General features: G+C 44.3%; 1 protein-coding gene across 8 annotated transcripts in view; it reads right to left on the bottom strand.

Moving 5' to 3' along the window:
- The window catches only part of TNIK (TRAF2 and NCK interacting kinase), a 377,677-nt gene that overhangs the window by 49,208 nt on the left and 304,493 nt on the right, over positions 1 to 23,976 (bottom strand). For 5 of the 8 annotated variants that reach the window (XM_032341356.1, XM_032341372.1, XM_032341359.1 and 2 more), the window contains exons 13-18: positions 22,033 to 22,143; positions 21,100 to 21,186; positions 19,877 to 20,065; positions 10,975 to 11,139; positions 8,575 to 8,814; positions 5,309 to 5,415 (exon numbers count right to left, since the gene is read on the bottom strand). In XM_032341356.1, the coding sequence (XP_032197247.1) occupies positions 5,309 to 5,415; positions 8,575 to 8,814; positions 10,975 to 11,139; positions 19,877 to 20,065; positions 21,100 to 21,186; positions 22,033 to 22,143 (899 nt within the window). The remainder of the gene's footprint in view (positions 1 to 5,308; positions 5,416 to 8,574; positions 8,815 to 10,974; positions 11,140 to 19,876; positions 20,066 to 21,099; positions 21,187 to 22,032; positions 22,144 to 23,976) is intronic. The other 3 variants (XM_032341364.1, XM_032341369.1, XM_032341374.1) reach the window with 1 other exon arrangement.

Raw genomic sequence — 23,976 nt, 5'->3', positions numbered from 1 at the left:
CAATCCTTTAACCAACACCTTTCTATGAAGCACCTACTTTGTGAGCCTCATTGGACCAGTATGAGGGATGGAGACAAGCACCGTCACAGGTATGAGGTGCAAGATAATTCTAGAGAAGGGATACATGCAGTGGAGATCACAGTGGATAAGGCAAACCTCTGTTTGCCGTGTGTGAAAGGACCTTCAAGTATTGTCAGTGTTTGGGGAACAACGAATGTGGTCCAGAGTGGTTGAGGTGGGGGTCACCATGGGGACAGAACTTGACTGGGCCTTGGCATGGGGAGCAGGAAGTCTGGGGGAAGGAGCTGAGCGAGGACACGGGGGCTGGGGTCTTCCCGGGGCTCGCCGGTATGGGGTGGACACCACTGTGAGGGAAGAGTAGGGTAGGGAGGAGCACCACATCTGTGTCCGATTTCCTGGGAAGACGGGCTCATCGGAAGGGGCGGACAGTTGAGGCTGCAGTGCCTCTAAGGCTGGACAGAGCACACAGACCTCCCAGGGCAGGGTTCCATCTGACCGGCTTGGGGAGAGAGGCAGGCTGACCAGATGGGAGGCCACCACCGTCCTGATGACAAGACCTGGGACACGGTTGTCAAGGAGGGGCACGGGGACTGGCAGAAGCAGCTGGATGTGCACACGTCTTTGATGGGACTCAGACCCTCTTTCTGTGTGAAATTAATTGGATCCCACGGGCATTAAATCCCTGACCTGGGCCTCATTAGCACGAGTCCTCCTCGGTGGAGCTCACCAGCATGGGTGCTGGTCTTAATAGGCTGCTGTTTTTGTTGCTGGAGACTGAAAAAACTATTTCATTTCTATATAATACCACGTAGAAATCGGGAAAACTTTAAAATGCTTTTTCTACCTTATTAATTTTGGAGGGGGATATAAGTATTTTGAGAAAATGTCATACCATTCATATTATTCTTTTCCTTATTGTGTAGTAATATGGTCTGGCCTTGGGGCCATGGGGTCTGAGATAAATCCTTGTAGAGGGAATTTTAGGAGGATTCTATGAAAGAACAGGTTTCCTTTGGTCACATATTAACTGTAACTACTCAGATCCAAATGTGAAAAAAAATTGAAAACATTCATATATATTTCTTTAAATGCTAACTTTTAGTCTGAACTTTTAGTTCAGACATTTGCCATCCCACAGACAATGCTGTTTGCTCTATAAAACACACAGTAAAGTGAAAATGTGGCAATTATTCCATTTACTTAAATCATATAAAAAGTCAAAACAGAAAATTAGGATTACAAAGTGATTTCTTGGCCCAAATATTGGGCCAAGTCTATAATTAACTGGCTGACTGCCAAAATTCACTCTACTTTGTTCTCTGATGACACAGCCAATGAGACCAAATGAGCCATGGGAAGAGAGGTTTGGGATGGACAGAGAATTATTTTTTGAAAGTAAGCATTTAGTCATTGGGTTTTGACTGGGTGTTTCTGGCTTAATTTAAATCTTTTCATTTTCTGAATATACTTGTTTGATCAAACTTTAATTTGCTTTAAAGGAACACATGAATCAAAGTTAAATAATAAAGTACATGGAATTTTTTAAAACAGTATTTTAAAAAATGAACAAGTCAAATCTTGACTTGGACTCAGACGATCACCTTGACAACATAAGGCAGCGGGGAGCCCAGACAGCAGGTTAAGGACCGCACAGCGATGTGCGCATGTGTGAGAAGGAAGCTCGGAACAGGGCTGGGGGTCCTGGGGACTGACAGTGCTATCATGGAGACTGCAGCCATGGGGGATGGGAACTGTCACGTGCACATAATAACGTGAGTACCAGCTCGAGCAGGGAAGTTTGGGGATATAAATATGTCCCAGGGGATGATAACTTTTCAAAGGTCGTCAGTATCACAGGAGGAGAATCGATAACCACAGGATTAAGAGGGGCTACTAACATAACCCCCAGATCGCTCGGTGGGAAAGGTGGAGGCAAGATGCTGTCTTGTCAGTCAGCCAATCAAGAGTCCTCTCTCCTCTGGGCACAGGAGGCAGCAATGCCAGCTGCATCTGTGGCTAAACATGTAAGCACAGCAGGGTACTTAAGAGTGTGGACTTGGGTGCAACGGTTCAAGCTGGAGGTTCAAATGGTGTCTCTATCACTAGGAACCTTGTCACCTTAGGGCCAATAGACTTAACCTGTGTTGGTCTCCATCTCCCTTCTATAAAATGGAGGTGACTACGGCCACCACCTCCCAGAGTTGTTGTCAGGTCATGGTCTCAGGGTCCTGGAATTGAGCCCTGCATCGGGCTCTCTGCTCAGCAGGGAGCCTGCTTCCCCACCTCTCTCTGCCTGCTTGTGATCTCTCTCTCTGTGTCAAATAAATAAATAAAATCTTTAAAAAAAAAAAAAAAAAGGATCATTTCAAGGAAAAGAGCTGGGTGGATAAAAAGGAATACTGACCAACTCTAAGAAATACAGCTTAGACCATTATAAATTCCATTGTAAAGGATTGCTTATTTCAAAGCAACCCCTTTTTATGGCTTTATAGATGGACAACTGCCTGAAAAATGGTACAAAAAGAACTGTGAGAACTTCATCAAGAGCAATAAAAACAGGAGAGTGTGTTTTATGGTAAAGCGCACCACCAATCACATCTCTGTTGTCTGTGCCCCTGTGTTTCCTTTACACACCGACTCAGGGCTTGGCCATGTGACTGAGGTTGCCAACGGGGCATCAGCCAAGATGATGCAAGCAAGGGCTTGAAAAGGTCTTGTTCCCTGGGGCCTTCACTGAGGGGAGGTTGTCCTGAGTTCGGCAAAAAGCAAAGATCAGGATGAAAGACCACGTGACAGTACAGTTGACCCATCAGCTCAGTGTAGCTGCATTAAGTGAGCCCAAGTGAGACCAGCAGAAAAAGTCATTAAAGTCTAAAACTAAAACTGAAAGTCATTAACTTAACCCTTAAGAAAGAATAAATAAGAACCATAAGAAATAATAAATTGTTACTCTATCAGACCACTGTGTTTTAGGGTGTTTTTCAATGAAGCAAAGGTGACCTAAAGCTATCTTTATCACAGTAAATAAACCAAATCCTACAGCTTTAAAAAAATGCAATCCAATCTAGAGTTGCAAAAATCTGATTCACATCTGAAGTGTTGGTCACTCAGAGATAGGTAATAACAAGAAGCAGAGTGTTCAGGGGTGCCTGGGTGGCTGCTTCAGTTAAGAGTCTGCCTTTGTCTCAGGTCATGATCCTGGAGTCCCGGGATCAAGTTCCACACCAGGCTCCCGGCTCAGTGGGGAGTCTGCTTCTCCCTCTGCAACTCCCTCTGTGCTCTTCCTTTCTCTCTCTCAAATAAAATATAAAATCTTAAAAAAAAAAAAAAAAGCAGCAGAGTGCTTTGTAGGATTACTGCACGTGGCAGGGATATGGATTTCCCATCCCCTTCCCCACAGTCCCTTTGACTTTCATTGTAGGTAAATAATTATTACCTCTTAGCTCCCTCCCTCCATCCCTCAGAAAAGCAGAAAAAATGCTAGCTATCTCAAAAAGTCTGCATTCTTTGGACAAAGTACAAATTTAAGTGGTTCTAGGGGAAAGGCTCAGTTTGACAAGCCACTGACCATCAAAGGCCAACTATCTTGGACCTAATGTCATTAAAATAACACTTCAGTGGGAACAAAGAGCTGCTTTTTTATTTGATTATATAATGACAGTGCTCTTTCTTTTTGGCTGATAGAAGGAAAAAAGACCGTGGAAATGACGCTTGATTTACCGGCAGCAAAAATTCCAAGCACCTGATCCAATGAATAGAGCCTGAGGGCAGGGTCCAAAAGATTAAGAAGCGCTGATAATTGGTGGCTTACTGCTGCTGGAAGAGGGGGACTGAACAAAGTTCACACCGGCAATCCCAGGGCTGCTGTTCCTTTGGCTCCCGGGTCACAGAACACTCTGGTCTCCTCAGCAATGCCTAGCAACACCAGCTCAGGAAGAAGCTGACAAGTCGCTGGGAAAAAATGGTACATTCGAAGCTTCCTACAAGTAGCATATACGCTCAATATGGGCTAACTTCTTGGTCCTAAAGGGATGAATGTGCTTAGTACAGTTCTATCTTATTTAGGAAGTGACCTCTTCCTAAAGCTCTTCATGTGAAGAGGAAAATTAGAGCTTCACCATCAAAAGCATCCCATATATTAAAGATAGGTACAAATCATCCTAACCTTTGTTTCCAGTCTGTCATTCTTCCTAGTGAGGGAGAGTCCTTCTCTAATGAACACAGTGAAGAATGTAACAGCCTGCCCAAGCTCATCCTTTTCAGAGTCTCAGCAGAGACCACTTGCTATTTCAGTTGATCCTAAAAAGCAGTGTATTCATCATGAAAGATCTGAGGGACGCTCACAGAACTAGAGCAGCAAACGGCATCTGTTACCACATAAATCAGCTCAGATACAGTCAAGATATTGTTTACTTCCCAGATTCTCCTGAGACCTCTACACCAACTGGTGGGGGAATGTGGTTTCCTGACTGTACGCATATCCATGGTTGATGGAAAATTCTAGGAGAGCACAGAGCAGCAGTGGAAGCAAAAATGTATCTCAGTGACTCTCCATAATGCCACAGAGGTGATTTCTTGCTAAGAAAATAGTCCTTTTGTAATTTGCCAAGCCAGGAAGCTCTGAGGCTGGCCACTAATGTATTTCTTTGGCAATGACTTTCTAATGGCTTTTTTTTTTTTTTTTTTTAAAGTAGGCTCCACACCCAGCATGGAACCCAGCATGGGGCTTGAACTCCCCACCCAGAGATCAAGACCTGATTTGAGATCAAGAGTGGGAAGCCCAACCCACTGAACCACCCAGGCACCCCAGACTTTGTAGTGTCTTACTGGCTCCCACAGAATATTTCTTGACCTGATGCTGAAAATCACCTCATACCAGGACATCTTGTTGTGCTGACTTCATAAGTGATGCTTTGGGGCATTCCAACCAGACTTCAATTTGCAATTTTACTCCCCAATTTTTAAAATTGTCCAGTGAGGCACACTTGCTTGGCTTCTGGACTGTCTCATTTCTTCATGCCCTTGCTTATTCATTCATGAGCTGCCACTGGGACAAAGGCTTGGGTCTTACAAGCCACTGATCATGAAAAGTCAACACTGACTTCTCTGAAAGGCTACTGAAGAAATAAAAGATATGTGTTCTGGACCCACCAAAGCTTACTATCCAAGAGGCCAGTCAACATGTCTCTGAAGTGAAAAAAAGGACAAAGACAACTTTTAAGAAAGCAATAATGACAATAACAGGTGGGGGCTTCTTCCTTCACCCTAACCATCTTCCTTGCCTTACCTTGCTCTGATGGGTTGAGATCCTAGTCTGGGTCCCAAAGCACTACCATTTCCAGGAGAATTCTTTCTGGCTAACGCTGGGGATATAGAAGTTGTTCTTTGAGGCACCTAAAAGAAAAAACCAGAATTCAGAAATATTTTCCATACAATAGCTCCCACAGGCTCCTACCTGAAAAGCAGCCTAACCCTTTTCTAAAATTTACCAGGAGTTACAGAAACTATCAGAAATGGGAAAGACATGGTGTTCATGTTTCAAAGAAATCTTTAACTCCCTAAACAAAATCACACAAAAGGCACAGAGGCACCTTCAGCAATTATGAAGGAGAATGGTTTTCAGTTTTAAAAACAAATTAAAAAGCAGACCAAGCTAATTATTTTTATCACCAGGCTAAAACACTTGACCTCCTTTCCTTGTGTAAGAGTGGCAGATACCAGAAATTTCTCTGGGGTACCATTAACTCAGTTGATCATTAGAAATTGCATCAGATGAGAGTAATCCAGAGAAGCTGAACTCCACCCCAAATGATAAACAGATAAGGAGATGAAAAAATCTGGTGAGAGAGAGGGTATCAGACTAGAACTTGGGACATAAGCCACAGGCTCAGGAGCTCAAAGAAACTCTTTCAATGGATCCTAAGTTTTACTACTTCCTAATCAACTTGCTGTCATTAATTAAAAACAACCCCCCTCGCAAATACTGTGCCTTGGAAAGTCAATTTGCAAATGGACTACAAAACATAATTAATATTGAAAACGCCAGCAGGGTCTTCAAAAAGACTGTGTGCACACTATTAGGCACACAGCAGGAAAAGAGATTATTATTAGCTTATCTGACAAGGGCCTAAGATGGGAACTCAAGTCTGCCTCACTTTATTAAACATTTTTAGTGAAATCAAATATTGAAAGTGTACTAAAGGGGTCCAACATGAGGGAAAAGAATAATACTTCATAAAAGTGACCAGGAGGGGCGCCTGGGTGGCTCAGTGGGTTAAAGCCTCTGCCTTCAGCTCAGGTCATGATCTCAGGGTCCTGGGACCGAGCCCCTCATCGGGCTCTCTGCTCAGCTGGGAGACTGCTTTCCCCTCTTCCCCTCTCTCTGCCTGCCTCTCTGCCTGCTTGTGATCTCTCCCTTTCTGTCAAATAAATAAAAATAAAATCTTAAAAAAAAAAAAAAAGTGACCAGGAGATGGAAATGTAGGTAACTCGTGATAGCTGGTTGGATTAAACATTTGTTGGGTGTTTCAATCTTCATTCATCTCTTGGGACTCTTTTTTTTTTAAAGATTTTTTTAAATTTATTTGACAGAGATCATGAGTAGGCAGAGAGTCAGGCAGAGAGAGAGGAAAGGGAAGCAGGCTCCCCACTGAGCAGACAGCCTAATGCGGGGCTCGATCCCAGGACCCTGAGATCATGACCTGAGCTGAAGGCAGAGGCTTAACCCACTGAGCCACCCAGGCGCCCCTCTTGGGGCTCTTTTAAAGTGGGTTTGTGTTTTATACTAGATATTTTAAATATGTGCTTTGCTATAATATAATATATGGCTTTGCTATAGTAAATGATATTTAACACTCATATAAATTTTATTGTTTATTATAATGCATTTTAAGATAAAGATCTAGAAAGCTGAGTCCATTGAAGAGAAGCAGAATGGCCAAAATCAGGATTCCCACCTGTCTAAATTAAATACTCATTTTTTCTTTTTTCCTTTTGTAAATTTAAATAGTTGTCAAGAAGAAAGTGTCTAACAAATTCTTAAAACTTAAAATCTTTATATGAATGTCAAATTTTCTCCCGGAGTTAGAAATGTATGCCTGCATGTTTTAGAGAGTTGACCAATAACGTCCCTTTTCCGTTTTCCCTGTTCTCAGGCCACTCCCCTGCCCGACCTATCTTTGACATTAAACTTTTCTCCCTAACTAACCTTTTCTGAAGGCATCCTTACTTCCATAAAAGGAGAGCACCAACAAAAAAAGTCACAGTCAGCTATTTTCACTTCCAAAAACCATGGAAATGCTGCTATAATATCTTTTTGAGTGGAAGATGAGGAAGAATATTTGAAAATCAGTGGGTAAAAAGTTCTTTTTGCCTGGTGTCAACAATGGCATTGATCTCCGGAAATTGTGGGACATTCCATTTCCATAGGCAAAGCTCCTATGCGAAGTTCAGGAGAAAGGAAGAATCAGGAAGAATGTAATGCAAAAATTTCTCTAGTATTTTAAAATGCTTCCAGGATGTCTGCAGTGAGATGCGTAGCCACATTTCATGACAACTTTTGGAATGAGTAACAATGGGTATAGGTAAAAACAAAACAAAAGAAACAAATCCAGGATTATTCTGTCCAGTAGATGGCTAGTTATTTCACCCTACGGTTTTATGCTCAGGAGTTAAATTATGACCTGGGCTAAAGGAGTTTCCTTAAACAGAGCCAATTTTAAGAGCAGTACTATCTTCTGAACATCTGCAATTCAAGTTGTGTTATTAAAAGTAGAAATAAATTAATTTTCTACTTTTTATCTGGAAGTTCAATTTGTCTAGATGTAGTTTCAGTCACTGATGAAAATACCCATTATTCCATTTCTCTCTCTCTCTCTCTCTTTTTAAAAAGATTTTATTTATTCATTTGAGAGAGAGAGAGAGAGACAGAGCAGAAGTGGGGGAAGAGGCAGAGTGAGGGATAAGCAGACATCCTGCTGAGCTAGGAGCCCAACACGGGGCTTGATCCCAGGACACGGAGACTGAGACCTGAACCGAAGGCAGATATTTAACCATCTGAGCCACCCAGGTGCTCCCGAACTTTTCTTTCTTTCTTTCTTTTTTTGGCGTGTGTGTGTTTTTGTTTGTTTGTTTAAGTAATGTATACGCCCAATATGGGGCTTGAACTCACAACCCTGAGGTAGAGAGTCAAGTCTTCTATTGACTGAACCAGCCAGGCACCCCCATTATTCTGTTTCTTAATGCGGACAGTAAAATAGTAGTTTGGAATGCTTGGAGTTGAGAGTTCTAATTCTGGATATAGGACAGATGTTTCCAAGTCACTGAGTTACCTGAGCCTCTGTTTCTTGGGAAAACGAAGATCAGAAGTGATAAATGACAATCCAAGTCTTAGCTTAGGAACAAGAAGGAGAACATGAGAAAGGGTGCTGCTCTGGCATTCTCAGGTTCCTCATTACTATAGAAGGTCTGGAATAGAGATGCTAATAATAATGAACACTAATAATGAACAATAATGATGATGATAGCTATAATGAAAGCATGCTAGCCTATTACCTTTGGTGGAATGTCTTCTTCCTGTCGTAACCAAGAGCTTCGATCAAACTTCTCAATGCGAGTGGGGAGAGGAGGGTTTTCGGAGGTGGGATCCGAGTTCTGGCGTGGCATCTCAACGCGGTGAGAGGTCACGTTCAGAGCCTCCTGAAACCCAGAGAGGCCCTTGGTGGGCTGCTCGTGCACTGACTGGGAGGCGGTCAAGGCAGGTCCCTGGGATTTTACAGCTACCAGATGTGGAATCTAAACATCAAACCAACAGTAGAGCAACCGTATTAGAATAAAAAGCAGAGCAGCTACTATGTCGTTCAGTGGAAAGGAAAATACCATTTTAGAGCATGAGATGAGAACTGGAGGACACAGAGTCCATCACAGCTGTCTCCAGCAAGCTTTCAAAAGCTCCTCCAAACTTCCCATTTACAGCCATATGTAGCGCTGACCCAGGGCACCTGGCCGAAATTAACTGAGTCACTCCAGACTCCTAAGAAGTCAGTGAAATAGGTGTGATGCTAATAACAGCCAGTTTCAGTAAACATTTACTGGCCAGCAGTATAATATATATTTACAAGCACTTTTCTTCGAATATTATAAAATTCCTCCCTCAAAACCCTTAACGTTGACTTCAGAAAGCGCTATCACTCTGTAAAACAAAAGCTGCTCTGTGTATCTTACTCTTCATGAACTCACTACATCCATGAGGTGAATACAATCGTTTTCAACCTTTTTCATGTGAGACTGGAAGGTCTAGAGAGGTTAAGTAGCAGCCTGGACCTCATGGCTCATACGTGGCAGCGCCTGGACTGGAAGCCTCATGTGTCTCCTGGTCCCTACCCCTAACTCTAGGCTAGGCTCTTCTGCCTTCTGGTGAGCCGGTTCTCACCACCCATGATCTTATATATCTCTCCACACCAGGATGTTTCTTTTAGAGGTGTGAGCCCCGTAACTGGGCATGCATTGGTATTGTTCATGCAGGGAAGACATGCTGTCTTTGGGTAGAAATGCGGCTCTTTAAGGCAGATCACGAAAATCCAAAGTTCAGAGTGTTCTTGACCGTTAGCACTCTTCTCACTTCATTGTTACCATCTCAAAGGTAAAACCCCTGGAGATAGGAGCCAAGTCCGATATGGGATCTCTTGGTTTACACTGTGCCTGGCACGGGGAATGTGGTCAATGGATCTCGGCTAGGGAAACATCTAGAATACTTTCTAAATTAAACACTTAAGTAAAACACTAATCTACTATCTGCTTTGTGCAAGGGACCTATCAGTCCCTCTTTGTTCTGAAATCTCAAATGCGAGACCACTGGGGAGCATTTCACGGCCCTCTTCTGCCAGCCTGGCCCTGCTCCTTTTGCCCTTGAAGTCTTATCCCTGGAGCAGCCCTGTCCTTGCCTCTGCAGACCCTTTTTGGTCTGAAATCTGAAATGTTATTAATTACAGCTCAGAGAAAAATCCTCAAGGTCTAGTTCAGGTGAATGTTATGCTTCAACCAAAAAAGAACTGTAACCAATCACATTTTTATTAATGTTAATTACCACGAATGTAATAATAATATTAAAATAGAGCATATTTTAAAAATGCATCACAAACACACCCCTATTTAAAGAGTTTTCAAAGATATTTGGGTGAAACCAGCTGCATCTGCATCATTACCTTTATTTTTTTAAAATTCCCTACTTTATTTCACTTCATATTTCATTTTTAGTGTTTACAATTTCAGAAGTCCTCTAAAACCTCCCAAAACGTGTCCAGGTGTGGAGTAACTTTTTTCTTTTTTAAATAGCTTACACCAGTGGCTCTCGAGTCCTAGAGTGCTTCAGGAGCACCTAGAGGGCTTGCTAACATGCAGATCGCCAGACACCCACGGACATGCTGATCAGCAGGTCTGAGGCGACCTGGGAACCTGCCTTTCTACCAAGTTCCTGGGTGACGCTGAGGCTAATGGTCTAGTGACCATCCTCTGGAAACCACTGGCTTAGAAGACAGAGTTTTATCCCAAGTCATTTCGTTTTTCTGGTTAAAGACCATGCCCAAATCCCGATGAACAGAACATAATGTAATAGTTTATATATGACAGATATCTACACAAATGCTAGCTTGATAATTGTAACTGAACGGATGCTTGTTCCAACCTGGCAGACACCCCCATGGGTCTCCAGAGAGGCTGGTTTACCAAGAGGTGACCCTGCCGTTGGCTCAAAGTTAAGGAGGGTGTCTTTTCTTTCTCTTCCCTTCCCCCATCCTTCAAATCCAGTGAGGTCTCCTCTATTACTATAGGTTCTGCGTTAAGGGCCGTTGTTGGACTGGTCTTATGTATGAATCCAAGTTACAATCCCCTGTTCTTTTAGTAAGCTTAACTGTACACCCAGCTGAGATGGCCGATGGAAGAAAGCCGGGAAGGTACCTGGGGATCGACGGGTCTGAGCATGGGGGGTGTCCGAGCAGGCTGAACCCCGCTGATACTGAAGGACTCTGACCTCGGGGGCAGGTTGGGGTCAGAGATTCTGTTGGCAACCTTGTGAGGCATGGCCGGAGAACTCTGCCGGTTGAGCCTTGACCGCTCTTCCACCTAGAAGCAAAAAAAAAAAAAAAAAAGGTGCTTCAGTGCGTAGATGGATGGAAGCTGTTTTGCTGCCTTGTAAGGATTCTCTGTAGTCACCTGCACAGCCATTTTTGGGTCCCTCTGATCAATTCATCTTCAGGGGCCCAGACTCTCCATACAGTCTTGAAAAAGCTCCTTTCTGTCAGAGTAAGCACTAGCTCAAAACACGTGGACCTCACAAGCTGTCACCCTTTGCTCCCCGGTATCCTGTGCTATTTCAGTTAGCAGGGAGTTTGGGACCTGCTTAAAAGTTTACCTTGCACTGACTGGATATTCTCTGGCTGACGGGTCACAAAGCCATGGAGTCAGTGAGGGACATGGAGGGAACTGGGGTGGGCATTGAGACTGCTCGGGAAAGCAGAAAACTCCTCACAAGCTGACTCAGGCGGCAGGGGAGGGAAGACCACTCACCCTGCGTTTCCTCACAGGCCCTACTGACAGGCCAGCAGGTGTTTCAGGCGCTCTCTTAATGAGCAGACCTATCTTCCGACGGCCTATATTGTTTCTTTTCCCCTCGTTAGGACCTTGTCTTTTCACTTGTCTCCCTGCTCTCTAAAATACACCTTTCCATTTCCAGCTGGACTCTGCTGCCTCACCCTGTCCCCTTCTTCCTCTTTGTCCCTGTGTGACATTCGTTCTCGCTTCTACCCCTCCCTTCTCCCCACCTCCAACCCTCTCTCTTCTGGGGCCACTTTATTTCCCTTGTCATCCCCTTTCCTGCTGAGTCTCTCAGCCCAAAGCAGGTAACTGATCAGAAGGGTTCCGCAGGAAAGGCTCACGGTCCCAGGAATGCCCTTTTTTGTGGGGAAGATTCCCCTCAGTTCATGTCTGCAGCAGACAGATCATCACAGAGGCTATTTCCAAATGGAAATTCAGATAAACAAGATGTTCACCACAAGGCATGATTTAAGACCTCTGACAACTTCAAGAGGTCTAGCCCTTTTCTTTCAATGCATCTCAGCCTGTCCTTTATTTCTTTCGGGTCAATTAGGCAGCTATATTTTCCAAACCTGCCGGGCAGCCCACCCACCCTGACGACTCTTCAGTGTGGGCCTGAACACCCTTTGCTGTCTCACTGAGGAGGGTTCCAAGGGCCCATCCCAGAACACACACACAGACCCAGACATATCTGTGTGGAGCTCTTTATTCATTTCACGGCCTGAGTTGAAAGAAAAATTCAAAAGAGCTATTCTTTCCCATCCTCCTATTCCATTTTGGATCTTTCTAGAGGCAGACTCAGTCTCATATACAGAATAAGTCTGTTCTGAAGCCCTCATACTAACTGCAAACATTTTAACATAATAAGGTATGCTGCAGAATAGAAAACTGTCCCACAGGGACGACTCAACATCTCCTCTCCCACCATGGCTGTGCAGGGTACCTACAATTGACATCCAGTTGACTTTGGTTTTGAAACTCCATGTCCCGGAAGCTTACCACACACCAAAGAGTGTTAGCTACCACGAGCCAGCCCTATAAACCAGAACATGTATACTTTGTGTGTGCGTGTGGGCAAAGTATTACATCAGCGGTAATTATTTGGCTGCTGCACTGAGAAAAAGAAATGAATAAAGCCAGTTCTGAGCTGAGACCAGAAAGAGAAAGTCCCACAAAGACAGTGTCAGATCAACTGAAAGCAAGCCATGCAATGTATTGCTTTTCTAAATACTAAATACTAGAAAAGAAAGTGACTATTTCCAGACCATGGGAATTGGTCAAATATTAGCCATTTTCTTATTTCCATGGAAGATCGTTAATAGATAAATGCCATGTACGAGCACCTCTCACCATCCAAACTCCGAGATTCCAAGCCATTTGCTGTCTGAGCTAAGGAGCCCAAGAGATTCAGACACATTTTCAGATAAATATCTGGCTTTCCAAACCATAGGCACCTGTTACCCAACAGTCAGGAACCAAATGTATTCAGAGTGAAGACTATTTGCCATTATTATTCTTTTAAGCTGTAAAATACACTCAGTTTTAAACATACAGAGACAGCACATTAAGAACAGCACTAGAAAAAGTCTGCCTTGAGGGGATGGAGTCAAAAAAGACTCCATCTTGAGCAAAGAAATCATAGAGTTCTTTTGGCAATAGCCAGCAGCAAGGTTCCAGTAAACGAGGTATTCTTACCACAGGCCACATGGGCTTGACGGCTGTCATGGGAAATGAACAGGGCAGAAAAGTGAGGGGCTGACTTTTATAGGCAGTTAATGGGTTTGATTAGTTGTGAACTATTACTAATCTCTCTCTAGTAAAGTTCCTTATGCCTTCTATCATGTGGTTTGCATACGAAAACCTACCCTTGGTATGTGTCAGGCTGTACCATCCTAAAATACATGGTATAGATAATCTACACTGTGCAAATTATTTCAGGATGACTCAGTCTGGTGAGATTTCCTGGGTTGGAGCTTGTCCAGAGAAGTCTGAAAATCTACGAGAAAGGTGTAATAATGAGCCATTTGGCTGTATACTTTGTCTCAAGAGAACCTTGTCCTAAGGTTTTCAGGAAGAAAATGCTGCCCATTGTTTCTGCACCAAAGGAACAGCATGAGGACTGGAGCAAAGATATCAAATCAAACACCCAACTATCAGAGAAAGAAAGGAGAAGCTAGGTGGTGTATCTAGGTTCAGGCCCCTTCTGATTAAGTTGGTAGTGGGCAAAGGCCTGTCTCCTGATTCACCATATCTTATTCTAATAATTGAAAAGGAGATGGATATGTGAGTTAGACCAAAATAAATAAATTAATTAATTAAAAAAAGAGTGTTTTGTTTTTCACCCAGAATAAGGATATATGTGATTCAACACTGCAGTACAATGAAGATATGTTTTGATTTGCCTCGTGTGATACTAAAAATAAATCTATGAACTGAGCCTCTACTCCAACCTCCTGCCCCAAGGAGATGTCAAATGTCAGAGTATCACCAAAAAAGAATGTTCTAGTAGCAAGAGACACAGAGTCTCAAGGTGCTGGACCATGACAACAAAAGATACCGGTTATGAAGGATTGCAAACTTGAAGGGATTATCAGTGAACACAGAGAACAAGATTAGGAGAGACTGATCAGTTTTAGTACAAAACCATTTTTTTTTTTCTCATTAAAAGGATGGTTTTAACATCAAAACTAAAATTTGGAGAGATTTTGATCACCTCAGCAGAAATGCTTTCCTATGTGTTGCTGCATTACAGGGAGACAAAAGAAACATAACTGTGGTCTCAGAAATAAAATTCTGCTCCAGGCATGGCTGTGTTGTCCATGGGGTCCTACAGAAGTGATGTCTAAGGCCTCTGAGACACATAAAGGCTATCTAAACACAGAAGACCTGAAAATAAATTTGTTGATTACAGGACTTCAAAAAATTTCTCAAAATAAATACAAATATGGTTAAACATGTATAAAAGGAAACACAGCAATGTCAATCGTTAAATTAGTTTGTATGTTGACAACAATTCATTGCTTACAATGTCTCACTTAGCAATAATGAATGAAAGCTGCTGAGAGAAAAATCTCAGAACAAAATTATAGCAGTAATTTTTTAGATGTTGACAGCAAAAATATATTTACGACGTCATATGGGTGCATTTTTATAATATTTTATATGATGCAGCATATGAGGGGTCCATGAAAGGCTAGAAGGCCTTACTTAAAAGCTTATTTATACATGGTGAATTAAACACAATCATATGGGAATTCCTTTTCTTCCAACTGAACAACTGATGTTTTTGTTTTTATTGGCAATGCTGGAGAAAGAGAAAGAAGTCAATAAATAACGTTTAGGTACTCACTAGACCTTTAGGACCTTGCAGTCACTCTGGTCACATAAAGAGCTGTGTCATATTGTTCTTTGGCAAAACCGCAGGAGCAGGAGCAGATGCAGGCCAAGACTGGGGACATGCCTTCTCTGAGGCACCTCTGAGAACAGGGGACACACTCATTCACGTGAAATGCTTAAAATGGAGTTTCATCTGAAGTCAAAAGCCTGGACCACTTATCCAGAGAAGAGCAGAGAGGTCTTCCTGGGGATGGAGCACGTAACTTAAAAATAATAAGACAAAGCTTTCGCACTCAGATGGGAAATGAAGACGTGTATGTGTATCACCGGGTGGATGGGGGTCGGGGACACGGGGCTCCATGCGGACTGCCCTTGTGAAATCCAAACCAGAAACAACAGACGCTTACTTCTTGTGGGGGACAGTGGCCTTGGAAACAAAACATGATTGTGTTGAAGACTAGATTTCACGTGTATCTGTACAGCGCTTATCATTTCAATGGCACATTCGCAGACAGGAGTGCCCAGAGGCATTCCTGAAAGGGAATGCAAGCTGAGCCTCAGGAAAGCTCCAAGACTCCTCCCAGGTCACCTAGTCAGGAGGTGGAAGAACTTGAACTCAAACTCCTTAACTCCTTTCCAGTTCTCTCTTAGGCCAGCTCAAAAGAGAGCGAAGCAGAAACTGAGCAAAGAAGGGAGCAGAGCCGTACACTCTCTAAGTGGTAATTGGGGACCTCAGCTGTAAAATGACTCATATAAAAAGGGGGAAAAAAACCACATCAGTGTAGAGTAGGGGAAACCAAGTGGAGGAGTTCTTCCATACAGAGATTGCAGAGTCCAGTGGGCTGACGAGATATAAAGAGACATCTTGGCCCATCGTTTGCCAAATAAAACCATGACCAGATGACTGGAATGTATCAGGGAGTAAGAACATGATGGAGTGTTGAAAAAAACTAAAATACAATCTCATACAGTATTCATGGAGAAGGAACATTCTGTCACGGCTGTGTGTGGAAGAAAATTTGAAAAAAATATAGGGAGGGGGCGCATACCCAATCACTGCCAGGCCCAATCACATGTCATTTGAAGGAAAGGAATCTGCCCCATTATAAGCAAAAGGTATTATAAGAAAAGGAATCACCATCTTAAGAAAAGTGGAGGAAAAAAAAGACCTTCAATTTTTGCTGATGTTCAACAGAATATCATACTGATGTTTTTACAGAAACAAATCGGACTTCCATCCCAATCCAGGAATGGTCGAGAACTTGCAAGGGGTGAAAATGCTGCCACCCTTCCTTTTAATAGAGACAGGAAAGCTTCTCTCTGGCCGGAATCTGAATATCTCAATCAATGTGACCATCGGGACAGATAGAATACTCTGCAAATGGAGAGAGGGAGGAGCTCAACAAGATTTGCAAATGACTGAGTATTTTCATTCTTCTTATTACATCCAACAATTTAATGAGAAAGTGAGTGTCAAATGCGATGATGACTTATGTTTAACACAATGAAGCAACAAAATCACCAAGGGTGGGGCATGATAACATTATCCCAGCTAATGAAAAACTGTCAATTTGAAAAAAGGAAGAGAAATAAGGGGATGAAAAAATAACCGAGGAGGGACAAACCATCTTAGGGAGGAGGGAGAGAGCTGAGTTAGAAGACAAATATGGCGCAAGTTAGAGGCTGCCAGGGGAGGAGACGGCTGCGGGGGTGTCTCAAGAGCACTGGGGGCAAGAAAGATCTGGACCCTGTATCACAGGAGCCTGTGGCATGCCCACGGCTGCCCATTCCTCCCTGGCAAGGATAATGTCCATTTTATACCCCGGTAGAGGACACATTTGAAAAAGAAAGGGTACCTTTTATTCTAACTCCTGAAGAGAGCTTGACTCAGGTTCTTATTCTTGGTTGATGATTTAGAAATGGCTGGGCTCAAAATTCTGTCTGTCTCTAAAGATCTGAAATGAATTTTGCCGTCTAGCTACTTTCAGTTCCATCTACCTCCCTACTGTAGGAAAGAAACGTTTAAATAGAGCTCAGGAAGTGCATACATTGCTACGACAAGTATTAAAATGTCAAGAAGATAAGGATCCTCTCACCCAGTTTTATTCCCATTTTAAGAAGTGGGTGTTAAGAAAATGATGAATCAAACCAAAGCAGACAATTATTTGTTCTTATTTGTACACGAGTCACTCCGATCCCAGATTTAGCACCATCACTCATTCTGTGATCTAAATGGTTCATCTCTCTTCTAAAATATGAACACCCACTCTTTTAAGACTTGGGAATGGCTTCATGAACAGATTGGTTAGTTGGAAGCTGGATTACGTTAACCACGCCCAGGAGGATAGGACTAAATATGATTAGTTCCCCCATATGTCCAGAACTGCACGAAGCCCAAAGAAGAGTGCCAGCTGCTAGAAAGCCAGGGACCTTGGAAGATGTCACCCACCAGAGGTGGCCCAGCTTTATGATGGCCAGGGAGCCTCACATCGGGAGTGCTTGCTGACACAGTTGGGTTGTTTGCACGCCCAACTGCTGTGTTTCTTTCACTGCTAGGAGCCTGGCCAGGGAGCATAGGGGAATTAGAAGGTCTAGAAAACCATCTTGCTGGCATCTGCAAAGACTGGCCCCCAGGAATGCCGTGGCTTCTGAGAGCTCGGGAGCCGTAAACTAGTTCTGAACAGAGAGGATAGGCCAGGACACTTAGTGAGGAGGACAAAGAGTAATTCAGTAACAGTGGAGTCAGAGTGATCAAGTTCACATGAGAACGTGCGGGGGAGAGGTGGAAGGAAGGACGTGGGAACTGCTCCAGGCTTCTCCCCGTTTTCTGGCACATTTGCATGTGCGGGAGCTGCACAGGGGAAAGGAGGAATTCTGGGATGCTCTGCAGAGAATCACAGTCTTCTCCAATGAGCTCTGTAGGTGTCCCTCTCCTAAATCCATGCTTGGGGCTGGGAACACGGAGGGCCATGGGGTCATGCATCAAGAAGAGGTCATTCAGCGATACAGCAGTTCTCAGAGGCGTCGGGGTACCTGGAAGGATGCATGCATTCCTGCCCCTCCAGCCACAAGGTCCACAGGGGTCTCTAAGGCCCTCCTTACTTGCAGTGATGGACAACTTGGGGCTTGTCACTTTGAAGATGTTGGGAGAGGACACACAAATGACCTCAGATCCTAACTCCTGAGTTGGACTACATCCTTGGGAGCGAGATCGCCTAGGGGATCTCACTGCAGTCCTCGAGGCTTCCTGAGCCTTCAGCTGTTCAAGACCAACTCTACTAGGACAAGCGGGTCCACCTTTCTTCCGTGAGCGAGGCTCCAGCAGGAGTCTTGATCTGGAATCATTAATTTCTGCAGGTGCTCCTGGCATTGGCTTAGTGGAGCCTAGTTTTCCAGCCTTCTGAACACCTGCCGTGATGAGGAGCTGTGAGTGTGGCTTAGCTGAGGGTTTCAACTTGGCAGGGCTAGAAAATGGTTTAGCATTGGTGGATGGTGGCACACCTCTGCCAGCCAGGACACACCTCAGCTGCTGTCTAACAGCAGAGGGATTCGGCTTAGCTGGAAGAACAGGTGGGTTATTAAAGGGTCGGTGCCGTACCTGGGAGTAGGATCACAAAAATGAATTATTGATCTAAGAGAAAGAGGCAGCTGTTACAGACATAGGTAAATACAAATCATCTTTATAGACTCTAAAGGGAAGTGATCAAAAACATTCTTTATGTGACATCAAATGATTTTCTCTACAGATTCCGTTTTTTAAGTTGTAAAAGAAAAAGGTTTGAATTTTGCAAAAATAGCACATGATCATTAGAAAAGATTTAAACAATATGTAAGAATACAAAAAAGCTTAAAGAACACACCCTGTGGTTCCACTGCCCTTTCAGCAATCATCATTAACCTTAGCGCAACATGGTTTCAAGCATTTTCTTTATGTACATAAAAGAGAATAAAAAAATTCAAAAAGAAACATTCTTGTAAAAATAGGATTTTATGTAAGAAATCTAGTTCTGGTAGGACTGTAGTCTAGATAACTTGAAATAAGCTCTGACTATAAATACCTGAAGACACTAGAACAAAATACAAAATAACACAAACATCCTCTTAAATGACTAGCTATGCTCACAAGAAAATAAAGGAAATCACGGGGTGCCACAAACCATGACAGAACAGAAAATCAAGCTGTTATGCACACGAGCTGACACAGTGACTCCTAGGAGGGTGATTAATCTTGGCTGATTTGGTTTCGTTGCTTTGCCCACCTTTTTTCCTACCACCCAGATAGTTTTTAATTAGATATTTAAAATAGCTCGCCACAAAGCCACGTTCTTGAAAATGTGTCCTCACTCTAGTAGCTGATTTGCAAAAGAAAACAAACAAAACAAACCCTACAAATGACCTCTGATCCCGGAAGTGGTTACCACAACCACTGGTCTGAGACCAACTGTGCGTCCCTTCGCACCACAACAGAACAAGCAAGTGTCAGGGACAGTGCTAATGATCACTTTCAGGGTCTAGGTACGGACAGGAAAGGATTCTACCTCAAATTCCCTAAGTCTTTATTAAATCACATTCTTTCAAGGGGAAGTCACCAAAAGTCCTCAAGCCACAAACTCATTTGGATACCTATGAGAAAAATGATTTTTTAACTTCCTGTTATTACTTACAAAAATCCCTTATAACCACTAAAAAATAAATAAATAAATTAAAAAAATCAATCCCTGAAAAACAAAAACCACTAATGGATTAAGGTGCCTTGTCAATTCTCTACAGAAATAACATTATGGCTCTTCCAAAAACAAAGCATGCACTTCTTAAGATGAACTGTTTTCCAGTTGTGAAGCACTAGTTAATTCTCTGCTTCTACTGGGTGACGTTACTAGAGCCACCAGGCTGGCCAATAGGACGTGGCTACACTTGCTAGCTCACTTACCTCCTTGGCCCATGCTGGTTTCTCACTAGGACTCATCCCTTCTTTGTAATGGTACAGTGGCTTCTTCTCCACCGGCCTCTGCTCCTGCCGCTGATGCTGGAGAGACACCAAGTAGTCTCTCTCTTGCTTTAGCTGTCTCTGCAGTCTTTCTGCTTGTCTCTGTTCTTCCAATTGTTTGCGCTTATATTCCTACCCGGACCAGAAAAGAGAAGCAAAGGAAAAGCCAGATCATCATATGGAAACCACTGGCTGGCACCGGAGAAACATGCAATGTTGCCAAAAGAGATGATAACGAGAAAAGCCAACAGAACCACCAAAGGATGTCAGGACATGCCACAGAGACAGGCTATGGCCGGGGCTAGCATTTCCTGAAAACACTATTGCTTTAATGGCAATCTCTACAGAACACTACCCCTTGCCAACTGACTTGTCCCTGACTGGGGGCCAAGAAAGTAGCAATAATGAGGACATTTGGATGGTCAGCGCCCAAGCCCTCTAAGGAGCCATCCACTTCCTGGTTTAGTAATTAAACTATTCAAACATGTCCAGTTAAGTACAAAACTAAATAAGTAGCCACAGATACTGCTCAAATCATCTTGTGTTTCACAAAACTTGGACCAACAAAGGTCATTAGCAACTGTACGCACAGGCTAAAAAATAACATAGTGCCACTGAATAAGAAGTTCAGTTAAAAAAAAATGTATCAAGCAGCTCATTTGGAGAGCAGGGCTATAATAATAAAAAAGTACTTGAAGAGGAAGCCGCGTGAGCAGGGAACACAAAATGTTCCCATTGTAAGGGTAAAGCTAATAGTCTGCAAATGACATATGACTGCAGAGCTGAGTGGGTTCTTACAGAAGAGGTGTATTTCGCTGTGATTGTATTCCAGCATGTTGCAAATGACCTTAAAAATTACTCTGCAATAAACACAGTGGGTCTCGAAATGACAGCCTGAACTTGTCATAAGCCTGGATTCCTGCTAAAGTTTCACAAAGAGACTGAGTTACTAAAGAATGCATGACAAGGGTCTCCAAGGTATTCAGATGGCCAACTAGGTCAGGAAGTGCATTGGGTTTCCACAAGACTTTTGAGGTCCAGGAGGCTTGGAGGATCCCCCCCTTGTGGGCTGGCATGTGAGGGGGACACAGGTGGGGACACACACACACACACACACACACAGGATGAACGCAGAGCAGGTGGCTGGCCCTCTGCTTTCCCATTACCAGAAGTAGAGCTTGTTCATGCAGTAGCTGCTGCTGCAAGATCTCTAACTGTCTCTGCTCCTCCTCTAACTGTCGCCTGATGTACTCCTGGAGAGGCAGGCAGCAGAGCATTCAGAGGAACACAAAGAGAGAAAGAGAGAGAAAAAGAACCGGTAATTTCTTTGAGGTGACAAGTGCTGCCAAGTAAAGTGAGGAAGGAAGGAGGGAAAAAACAACAACAAAATGCCCAGACAACCCCTCACCAAACAGGAAAAGCACCGAAGCAAAAGCATTTCAATGCAGTCAAAAGCACAAGTCCTCCACCTGCGACAGCCGACGGAGGGGCTCGGGGCTTTGCTGTGACTGTATGGTTTTCGTAAACCCAGCTACAATTTAAAGCTCTTCATTGCAGGTTCCCTCTTTATGGGCCACCCGGAAGTCACAATGCCATCAAGGTCAGAGGCTCCTGTGCAAGCAGCAGGAATAGAGTAACTGTGGAAGGCCGGCATGCGCGGTCTCTGTAAGGGCCCCGCCCTCCGCCCTGCAGCGCGCCACCGCCGCGCGGTCAGAATGCGGTTCTACCCAAGACGGAGGAGGGACGGGACTCCGGAGACCGAGGAGCAGAAAAGCCCTTCGGAAGCAATGAAAGAGGACCATGTGGCTCATTTACCATGCTTCAGTGCTACCTTCAAAGTAGATACCCAGGGTCGGGAGAACCCAAAGATCAAGGTGTGCAGGGGACTTTGGCCTGGGCAGGAAGCGAGGCTCAACGAGTGGGCATTGCCAAGGGCTGTGCGTTTGACTTCTTGAATAGGTGAGAAGAGCAGCTTGAGAAAGAGTAAAAACCCGCTTTAACTGAGCAGTCCTAAGAGACGGTGACCCACACCCCAGGGACGGTCAGCTGGCGCTGGAGCTCCCGCTGGGGCCAACTGTGGGCTCCGGGCCCCGCTGTACCTGCTCGTGCTCCGCGCGCCTCCTCTCCTCCTCCCGGCGCATCTGCTCCTCGTAGTGCCGGCGCTGCTCTCTCTCCTGCTGCTTCCGCAGCTCCTTCTCCCGCCGTTGTTGCTGTGGGGCCACAAGCAGACAACCATGAAGGAAGCGGGGCTGGTGCGGGGGTGTGGGGAAAGCCGCAGGGAGGGCTGCTGAACCGCAGACCTGCGCCCTTCTCCATAGCTGCCTATACGCCTGAGGGCTCTGTCTTGTGCTCTTGGGGGACTTGCTGGCCAGGATGGGGGTAGGGGTCGCGCAGGGAGCAATTCAGGCACGCAAATACCCTGTCCTTCCCCGTGCAAGTAGACTCCCCAGGTCTGCCTCCTCCCAAGAAGTCCCTGTTGCTAGGTGCGTTCTCCCTGTTGGCTGACCCTGGTACATCATCAGACCCTTTACGGGAGACTATGGGTTTTAAAACGTTTCCAGTGCTCATGCCAGCCACTCTTTTCGACGCCAGTTAGGGCAAACATTTCACAGAGAATAGAAAGCAAAATCCACAGAAATGAAGTGACACCTTCAAGGCCCTACAGTAACTAATGGCTGAGAGTACAATAGAATTCTTTGTCCTTGACCCTGTCCATTACCCTATCCCATATATCATGCTGCCTTTATCTTCCAGATTTTACACTTGTATCAATTTCGACTTCTCATTCAAGTAAGACCCTTAAGCTCATTGTCATGATCTCCTACACTCACCAGCCCGCCGACAGTGACAGTGTGGTAAGCACCTTTCATGCTTTATCTTATTTAATCCTCACAAAAATCTGCTGACGTAGATATTATTATCATCCCCATTTTATATGAGAAAACTGAAGCATGCGGAGATTAAGCAGTTGTCAAAGGTCATCCTCATGTGCAAGGTCATGCCCCAGTAAGTAGTGGCAGCGCAGTCTGAACTCAGTCATTCCAGAAGATGAAGAGGCAACAGGAGCCATAGAGAGATCACGGATTAATCTAGCACTTCGTGATGCTCTCAGAAAAGGAGAACATCTTAGGAATAATGACAGGAACGAATGTTTCTCAGTGGGACAGGATAGTTCCCCAATCCAGGGAGCATTTGGAATGTGCAAGGGCATGGGGGAGTTTTTCTAGTGGTCTCTGTGACTGGAGGCCATGACTGGCACATAGTACGAGGGGCCAGGGATGCTGAACATCCTGTAAGGCTCAGGACAGTCACACGTCAGATTGTTTTCCTACACCACAGGCCCTTAGTGGTCCTTCTGAGAAGTGCCAAAGCCCTTGGTGTCAGAGCCCTGTACCAACATTAGGATTTCTTCTTCCACCAATATGAGGTTTGGGGGAACCTCTCAGGGGTTCCATTGCCCTTTAACATTCTCAACAGCTCTTCCCTGCCTGGCTGAGAAAACAGGAGTATCCAAAAGAGCATGGGTTGTGACTAAATCACCCTGACGGCTAGCTTTCTGCAAACAGGGAAAGAGCCTTCTAGGACAAAAGCTCTCGTCACAGCCCCAGTTAATCAGGCAGAAGTTCAAAACTCCAAAGAAGCCCACAGATGAGGTGGACTTCCTAATGCGGCTCCTGCCTACAATCTGCCAGACTTGCTGTCTTCCAGTGACCACTGAGTCTTCGAGATAAGCTACATATTTTGAAGACTCAATATCTATCGCTTCCAGATCAACAATTTTTTGTCCTCCTTAGATTGTGGGTGACAGGGAACCACTGGAGGACTTTCTGCAGTCAAATGCTATGACCAAGACTTGCATTTTCAAGGGGGCTCCTGACAGCCACGAGGCAGGGCAGGAGGAAGTTGGGGGGGTGGGGATTAGAAGCCAAAGTGCAATGCCAAGCCATTCTATGGGTGCATGCAGAACAGGACAGGGCGTCAGTGAGTTAAGCAGAGGCAGTGGGAGAGTCCATGTTCACGGTCGCTGCTGAGAATGGAGACAC

Source organism: Mustela erminea, chromosome 1 (genome assembly GCF_009829155.1).
Source record: "Mustela erminea isolate mMusErm1 chromosome 1, mMusErm1.Pri, whole genome shotgun sequence".
Lineage (NCBI taxonomy): Eukaryota > Metazoa > Chordata > Mammalia > Carnivora > Mustelidae > Mustela > Mustela erminea.
This window is presented reverse-complemented; position numbering and strand designations above follow the sequence as displayed.